Source organism: Triticum aestivum, chromosome 5B, assembly GCF_018294505.1.
Source record: "Triticum aestivum cultivar Chinese Spring chromosome 5B, IWGSC CS RefSeq v2.1, whole genome shotgun sequence".
Classification (NCBI taxonomy): domain Eukaryota; kingdom Viridiplantae; phylum Streptophyta; class Magnoliopsida; order Poales; family Poaceae; genus Triticum; species Triticum aestivum.
In genome coordinates this window covers 303,210,190-303,219,192 of record NC_057807.1, presented here as the reverse complement: position 1 = coordinate 303,219,192, position 9,003 = coordinate 303,210,190, and the positions used below count along the sequence as shown (strand labels likewise).

Here is a 9,003-nt window from a genome sequence, read left to right as displayed (position 1 = left end):
CTAGCACAAGCATGCAAACTAGGCATCGTGATGTTACTGATTTTAGTCCCTGTTCTGCTGTTATTTTCATGCCATGTAAACTTGATGCTACAGAGAGATCCATGCATATTTTGAGATACTTCAGTAAGGATGTTTTGAACATGTGGTTATTGCCTATCTATTCATGCCTCTGGTTGCAATTATGGAGTAGCCTAGCATGTCATTTGAGTGCTCTACTTTTGCTTCAAAATATTTCCTGGCAGATTGTTTACATGTTATTCAATTTGGCCAAGCTTGCTATAGTTGATCCTAGCATGCTATGGACTTGTTCTTGACTTGGTTTGTTTCACAAACATGTCTTCTTCATGATGCTATGATTATATTGTCATGCAATGACTTGTGGTGAGTGAATCGAGCTTGTTAAGTAGGGTTCATGATGTTGCTGTTTTGCTAGGCTGAATCTGTTATTTCGTGATGCTATATAAACATGCTTCTACTAATCATTCTATGCATAATCTGGAGATGCTCTATAAACATGTTTTGATCTAGATGTCATCCTCTATCCATTCATGCCACTGGTTGCATTTATAGGTTGTTGTAGCTTGTTGTAATCTTGCTCTAAAGTTGCTTCATAATGTTGCTGTCAGCCTGTTAACATTAAGTTCACTTGTTCCCATGTGTTTTGCTAGTGTTCTATGTACGCTATGGACTTGCTATTGCCATGCTTAGCTTCACAAATATGTCTTCTTACTATTGGTTGCCTTTCCATGCCATGTCTTGCTCTGTAGTGAGTTGCACAAGCTCATCTACATGCCTTCATAATTATGTTTCTGCCATGTTATGAATCTGTATTATAACTTGCTATGTTTACGTGGGTGCCATCATATTTTCTGATCCTTTTTGGCTTATGGTCAGTAAATGACTTTTGATCTACGCAATTAGTAGATTCATGCCATGCCTCTGTTTGCCATGATAAGTTCCTGTAATAGGTTGTTTGATAGCTCTAAACATTGCATCGTGATGTTATTTTCTGCAAAGTCTGGAATTGTTATTACTTGCAATCTTTCCATGTGTGTTTGAGCATGTTCTAGTAATTTCTAGAGATAGCTCAGTGTTCATGTTTTGTAATGCTTTACCTGTAAACCATGCCCATGCCTTTTGTTATTATGTTGGGGTGCTGTAGCATGTTGTTTTGATGCTTGCAATATGCCTAGTTGCTGCTTTGGACAGCTTGTCCTTTAAACTTGTTTCATGTGTGTGTGTTGAACCGTTGCTCCGTTTTGAGTGTGCTCTATATGAAACTTGCTTAGAATTGCATGTAGTTTCATATTATCATGTTGCATCCTTGTTTTGAGGTGTTTGCTTGATGTTTGGGTGCATTTTGCATCAATGCCATGTTTAACTTGTTTTGCTCATATCTTCTAGGCCGTAGCTCCGAACTAAATGAACTTTATATGTAACTTGACTAGAATCTCATGTAGATCATCTTGGTGCATCTTAACTTGATGTTTAACAACTTGAACATAAGTTTTATTCAGATCTGGACCAATTTCGAAATATGCATATGAGGACTTACCGGAATTGTTATATGTTGTTCCCGGCCTCATTTAAACTTGCCTTGATGCATTGCTCTTGTTTGCATCATCTCTTGCCATGAGTAGCTTCATCTAGATTTATCATGCATCATGCTTGTTGTGCATCATGCCTTGTTCATGTGTGGTGTGTTTACTATGTTGTGTGCTTCTTCTTGTTAGTTCTTGTTTCGTTGCGATCGTGAGGATTCATTCGTCTACGATTGGTTCGGCTTCATCCGTTCGTCTTCTTCATGGACTCGTTCTTCTTCCTTGCGGGATTTCAGGCAAGATGACCGCTACCCTGGATTTCACTACTATCATTGCTATGCTAGTTGCTTCGTTCTATCGCTATGCTGCGCCACCTATTAGCTGTTTATCAAGCCATCCCAAATTGCCATGAACCTCTAACCTTTGACACCTTTCCTATGCAAACCATTGTTTGGCTATGTTACCGCTTGCTCAGCCCCTCTTATAGCGTTGCTAGTTGCAGGTGAAGTTGAAGATTTCTCCATGGTGGACAGGATTTTGGTTGGGATATCACAATATCTCTTATATTATTAATGCATCTATATACTTGGTAAAGGGTGGAAGACTCGGCCTTTTACCTAGTGTTTTGTTCCACTCTTGCCGCCCTAGTTTCCGTCATACCGGTGTTATGTTCCCGGATTTTGCGTTCCTTACGCAGTCGGGTGATTTATGGGACCCCCTTGACAGTTCGCTTTGAATAAAACTCCTCCAGCAAGGCCCAACCTTGGTTTTACCATTTGCCTCACCACCACCTACCCTTTCCCTTGGGTCGGCCAACCCAGGGGTCATCTTTATTTTAGCCCCCCCCCCGGGCCAGCGCTTGTCTAAGTGTTGGTCCGAACTAGAGCCCTTTGCAGCGCCCCCTCAGGGAAACTTGAGGTCTGGTTTTAGTTGTACGGATTGCTCATCCGGTGTTGCCCTGAGAACGAGATATGTGCAGATCCTATCGGGATTGTCGGTGCATCGGGCGGTCTTGCTGGTCTTGTTTTACCATTGTCGAAATGTCTTGTAAACCGGGATTCCGAGTCTGATCGGGTCTTCCTGGGAGAAGGTCTATTCCTTCGTTGATCGCGAGAGCTTGTCATGGGCTAAGTTGGGACACCCCTGCAGGGTATAATCTTTTGAAAGTCGTGCCTGCGGTTATAGGAAGATGGGAATTTGTTAATGTCCGGTTGTAGACAACTTGACACCAGATCCGAATTAAAACGCATCAACCGTGTGTGTAGCCGTGATGGTCTCTTCTCGGCGGAGTCCGGGAAGTGAACACGGTTTCTGGGTTATGTTTGACGTAAGTAGGAGTTCAGGATCATTTCTTGATCATTACTAGTTGACGACCGTTCCATTTGCTCTCTTCTCGCTCTTATTTGCGTATGTTAGCCACCATATATGCTTAGTCGCTGCTGCAGCCTCACCACTTTACCCCTTCCTTTCCCTTTAAGCTTTGCTAGTCTTGATACCCATGGTAATGGGATTGCTGAGTCCTCGTGGCTCACAGATTACTACAACAACAGTTGCAGGTACAGGTTATGCGATGATCATGACGCGAGAGCGATGCTTGCTTGCGTTGAGTTCTTCTTCTGCTTCTTTGATCAGGGGATAGGTTGCAGGTCGGCAGCCTGGGCTAGCAGGGTGGATGTCGTTTGAGTTTCTGTTTGTGTTTCATCCGTAGACGGATGATGCTCTTATGTATTGTGATGTTGTATTTGTGTGGCATTGTATGCCTGATGTTTGTATCCCCATCTATTATGTAATGTTGATGTAATGATATCCACCTTGCAAAAGCGTTTCAATATGCGGGTCTATCCTTGGTGGGACCTTCGAGTCCTTTTGGATAGGGTCGCATATTGGGCGTGACACCAGTAGTATGGAAACTAATTCTTTTTTCGTTTTGGCACATGGAAAGCGTAGTACTTCCGCCTATTTAGTTCCAATTTTATTTGTCCAAAGTGGAAGGGCTACCGTGAGCCGATGAGCCATTAACATAGGTGGTAAGATTGGATTGGCGAGACGGACATAGTGGGTGGAAGGTATACAAAAGACACAAAATCAATAAAATATGTATGCCCCAGTTGCAACCCACGGACAACTTACTAGTCATCACACAATTTTCCAACATCATCATCATCATTGTTGTTGTTGTTGTTGTTGTTGTTGTTGTGATCAATTTGTGATGCTAGACTTAATTTAGTCCTTTGAGTTTGTACACTGAAAGACAATTCTTGTGATGACCAAGTCTCCATATAAAAAACCTCTGTTCATTGGCGGGATCGACCCCATCCGCCACGTTGTCCTCCCCCGGGGTGACTCGGGCAACGGTGAATCCACACCCGCTCAAGGCCTCATCCCCTGTGCCCCCTCCCATAGCCACCGGCCCATGGTCTTCGCCGGGCAAATCTCACACGGATCTGGCGGTGGCGGGGCTCTGGCGTCCGTGGGTGGCGGCCGCCGAGTTTGGGGCTTTTGTGGCGGCTGACGGCACCGCGCTCTTCCGTGCAGGTCATAGGTGCTTGGGGGCAGCGGGAGGACGGTGGTGGCTGCACGCGTGCTGAAGCGCATGGAGGTGCCGACCCCCCCGCCCCAGATCTGATATGTATCTGGGTAGGTTGCTGCTCAGCTCATGGCTGCGATCGGGCGGTGACAAGTTGGATCGGGCGGTGTGGGGGCTTGCTGTCGTCATAATAACTGTGGCAGTCCTCGTGCTCCTCTCGCATCATGACAACATCCTGCATGATTGGTTCTCCTTGATCCGGTCATCGACGTGTTCCGGAACTGCTGTCGGAGATCTTGCCTGGATCGGACAGAATTCGGTCGTGCATGCCCATTTCAGCCTACGAGGTTTCATGAGGGCGTGACGCGAAGCTCTGTTGTTCATTGACACCATGGGACATGTTGGCTTCTCGATTTCTGTGGTGTAAACAACTATGGAGAAGGTCATGGTGGCTGAGATCCAAGGATCAGTTAGACGAAAGGGGCCTTCGAGGTGATGGAGTCAGCCAGGTGTTTGATAACTCTGAGGACCAGCAGTGTCAAGTGGGGTGGCATCACTGCAGGAATTCATTTTTGGCGGTGCTCCTCGGGTGCTGAGCTGGGACTTTCTGGGTGAAAAAATAAGGTCTGGCCTTCATTGGTTTTGCTTGGAAATTGCCTTGCGGAAGGAATTGTTCTGAGAGCCCGGTCTTCTCCAGGGTGAAAATCTAAGATCTTGGATCAGGCAACGACGACGCTTGTGCATTGTTTCCTTTTTGGAGACGTTGCTTTTGAAGACCTTTTATGTTTTCCGTGTGCTGTATCTAGTGGTGGTTTGTGTGCGCTGCTGAGAGGAGTTGATCATTGTGGTGAGACCTTTGTTTTTATTTATTTTCCTTTGGTTGTGTGCATCTTGAATGTCTTTGAGACATCTTGTAGGTGCAGAGACTGAGTGTAATAGGTATCTTCATGATATTAAAAAAATTTAAAGTAAATGAAAGATAATTCTACGCGGGAGCATCAAGTAGCTAGTGACGCCGTGCACAGGAGCATCTTATTTTAGAATAAAAAAGGGAGATTACAAATGGTTACCAAATTCGACCGGTTATCACAGCTGACACAACCCTCACGAACTATCTGCGCTGAGACTGGAGACCGTCATGACTTCATAGGCGGCATACTGACCGTGTGAGATGAAGGAAGCCGTGTTTGCCATGTACTATTACTCTGGTAGTGTACCTAATGCGGATGCCCTTTCACAATATAATTACCTCTAGTTTCCCTCAAAGAAAAATTACCTCTAGTTAGTAGGAGTAGCAATGCTGATACATCTCACTGTCTCGTCATATATACGGTACAGCAAACCTAGAGAATAATGCAAATGGGCTTGGGTGCAAGTAGCCAGGAAGGAGTAGGACCAGCAGCTAGCAGGGCACAGGGCCGTTGATTCTATGGTGCAGAGGATAAGGCGCGCAGACATGTGGTTGTTTATCCCGACCTTATCAGGACGCTGGTGATGCGCCGGGGCTAATCGCCGCTGTGGAACGGCAGCCACTCCTTCCACATCTTGTTCAGGAAGGGCCCAAGGGTTATATAAGCCTTGCTGACCCAACGCAGCAGTCCTCAAGCCAGAGTGCCTCCTCCTAGCAAGCTATATACCTACATAGTACAGCCATGGCCCCCACCGTGATGGCCTCGTCGGCCACCTCCGTCGCTCCTTTCCAGGGGCTCAAGTCCACCGCCGGCCTCCCCGTCAGCCGCCGCTCCAACGGCGCTAGCCTCGGCAGCGTCAGCAACGGTGGAAGGATCAGGTGCATGCAGGTAAACAACATCATCTCTGTCTTTCTACTCATTTTCTAGCTGACGGACGGAAGTCAGTAACATCAATTGTGTAGAACTAGAATTCTAGTCTATTAATGTATCAAAAATGTCAATCTTATTTGCAGGTGTGGCCCATTGAGGGCATCAAGAAGTTCGAGACCCTGTCCTACTTGCCACCGCTCAGCACGGAGGCCCTCCTCAAGCAGGTCGACTACCTGATCCGCTCCAAGTGGGTGCCTTGCCTCGAGTTCAGCAAGGTTGGGTTCATCTTCCGTGAGCACAACGCATCCCCTGGGTACTATGATGGCCGGTACTGGACAATGTGGAAGCTGCCTATGTTCGGGTGCACCGACGCCACACAGGTGATCAACGAGGTGGAGGAGGTCAAGAAGGAGTACCCTGACGCGTATGTCCGCATCATCGGATTCGACAACATGCGCCAGGTGCAGTGCGTCAGCTTCATCGCCTTCAAGCCACCGGGCTGCGAGGAGTCCGGCAAGGCCTAAACAGCTCACTCACGACAGGCCATATATAAAGTGCCATTGCAGTTTTGTCAACTCTGACATTGCTTTGGGTTTTCCTTCTCCATTTATCTTTCTTATTTGTTCCTAAGAATATGTGTATGTCCATGTTCATGTACCAACATGGCTCGAGAAAGCATGCTCGTATGAGAATGCTATCGGTGGCTATGTATATGAACGGACGCATAATATTATACAATATGTCGACTATATACGTTTTAATGGTAACCAATGGAAAATATCTCCACCACCGTGCTTATTACTTCCTCTGTAAATTAATATAGAGCGTTTCGATCACTGCTTTAGTGATCTAAACGCTCTTATGTTAGTTTACAGAGGGGATACTTTTTATTAATAGTGGACGGTTGGACGTTGTCTTAGTTTGTATCCCTGAAATGTATGGTTGTAAACATGGCCCCACAAAATGTTGGCCAACAATATAATATTAGTTGTATTTATAAGTGTGACATCGGACTAAATCTCAGGCCACGGTATAATTAAAGGGAAAATGAGAAAGTTGTATTGAATTTCATGCAAAGATGAAATTATTACAGTGAGCTCTAATAATTTTTAGAGTATGAAGCGAATAAAATTAGAGAAAAACGAGATCTATCAAAGGAAACCGGTTATTCCATTTATTCGGTAACGAGTCTATAATAGAAGTGTTGTATGAATGGTTTGTATACTCTTGTTGTGTCTCTTAAGGCATTGGTTGTGGTTTTGTTGCTTATAAGCCAGAAGCCAAACCAAACACCAAAACCGCTAAATGTGCTTTAATATTAACAAGCCACCTATAAAACTAGTGAAGTAGTGAAATTAGTCAAGAGGTCCTTTTGTTGCTTTTGAGGCCGGGTATTTGAGTTTATTCCCAAGTTGATAGTTATTTACCCGCCAATTCCATGGGTATGGAAAAAAGAGAACCCTTCCAATATCTCACATGTCCATGTATCGTGCCCCTATCACATCTCTTTAATGATTAAAGTTACGGCGGTGCTACCTTGTTCGTGGACATCGGTATGCTTTCCTCGTCACCGCCTGAGCACTTGCTCGCCATCAGTGTCAGATGCCGCCTTCATCACACCATCCTTCGCCGTCACCCTTTCGACCTCTTTCCCGATGTTTCCTATCATGTTATCATTTTCTAGACACTTGTAAGGGCTAAGGACATGAGCCTTACTTTGGGGATCCTACTGTCATGGGAGATATGATCCTAGTAATTGTGTGATCACCTGATTGTGTTGTATCCCTCGAAGATAGCTACCAAATTACCGGCCCCGGTATGCCTCTACAAGGGCTGACAAGAGCCACGTCAGTGGGACAAGGTCATGAAGGAGCACATATCCGTAACCTGTGTGGTTGCTAGTTCAAATGGTGAGTATCATATCGAACTACATATCCGCAACAAAGCCGACGACTTCACATGGTCTCTCGTTGCCGTGTATGGTGCAGCCCAGGATGAGTTCAAGGCTAGCTTTCTTCATGAGATGGTTAATCTGGCAAAAGATAATCCCTATGCTATTCTACTAGGTGGTTATTTTAATTTGCTAAGATTTCCAAATGAGAAAAGTCGTAGTACGTTTGATAATCATTGGCCTTTCCTGTTCAACACTGTTATTGACAGCCTTGATTTGCGAGAAGTTTTCATGATTGGAAGATAGTTCACTTGTGTGAATAACCTTCAGCAACCAACATACGAGAAATTAGATCGTGTGTTAATGGATACCAAATGGGAATCTAAATTCCCTATGGTTCCCATGCGTACATTACCTCATGTTGAAGCTCTATCAGACCATGCCCCCATCCTTGGTTGGCTACTCCGCGATGGTTTCCATGATATGGTCAAGGAGGTGTGGGAGAAACCTGTTGTCGGGCTTACTCTAATAAACAAATGGAATAATAAAATGCATGCAATATGTGAATTCCTTGGTGTTGGGCTATGCATACTACGAGTATCCTCAAAAAAGGAAAGCGTCATCTCACGTCCATTATCGCTGACTTGGAAGCTTTGGCAGAAGTTTGACCGCTATCTGAACACGAGATTGAGATTAAGAGTCAATCGAATGCATGGATAGCTCGACTTATGAGAGAAGAGGAGCTCTAGTGGTACCAACATTCAAACTCTCAATTTATTATCAAAGGGGATTCAAATACTAGATACTTCCATGGTATAGCCAATGGCAAACACTGGAAGAAACTTATTCATTCCCTTATACAAGAAGATGGTACGATTGAAGTCCATGAGAAACTCAAATCTTACATTACTAAGTATTATAAAATCATGTTTGGAGCTCCATAAGAGGGTAACCAGTCGTTGAGCTAGCATTTAGTAGCAGGATGGTCCGCCTAAAAAAACTAACAACAAATATGACACGTGAATGTTCTAACTAATTACCAATATCACATAAAAATAGATCAAATATTTTCTTACAAAGAAACTAAAATTCTCAATTAAGTCTCAGGTTTGCATAAACCTACATAATACATACTACATACCTTGAGAAGTTCAAAGAAGACTATGTTTTCCAGAAATTCTCCATATTGCACTTTGGTCACATCCACAACCCCTGCACATCTGGCGTACTAGCTTTCTTCCCTTTATTCTTAGCATCCCATCA

At 44.5% G+C, this 9,003-nt stretch overlaps 1 protein-coding gene across 1 annotated transcript; it reads left to right on the top strand.

Moving 5' to 3' along the window:
• The first annotated feature begins 5,625 nt into the window (after positions 1 to 5,625).
• LOC123111526 (ribulose bisphosphate carboxylase small subunit, chloroplastic 3-like) lies at positions 5,626 to 6,629 on the top strand. Its single transcript, XM_044532330.1, has 2 exons — positions 5,626 to 5,867; positions 5,993 to 6,629. Exons 1-2 carry the CDS (start codon positions 5,721 to 5,723, stop codon positions 6,371 to 6,373), a joined length of 528 nt encoding a protein of 175 aa, XP_044388265.1. The 5' UTR covers positions 5,626 to 5,720; the 3' UTR covers positions 6,374 to 6,629.
• The last annotated feature ends 2,374 nt before the right edge of the window (positions 6,630 to 9,003 follow it).

Excerpts from the sequence above, each read along its gene's own strand:
- LOC123111526 (XM_044532330.1), top strand. The coding sequence starts at position 5,721 with ATGGCCCCCACCGTGATGGCCTCGTCGGCCACCTCCGTCGCTCCTTTC. Across the intron at positions 5,868-5,992 it reads GAAGGATCAGGTGCATGCAG|GTGTGGCCCATTGAGGGCAT; the intron begins GTAAACAACATC and ends TCTTATTTGCAG.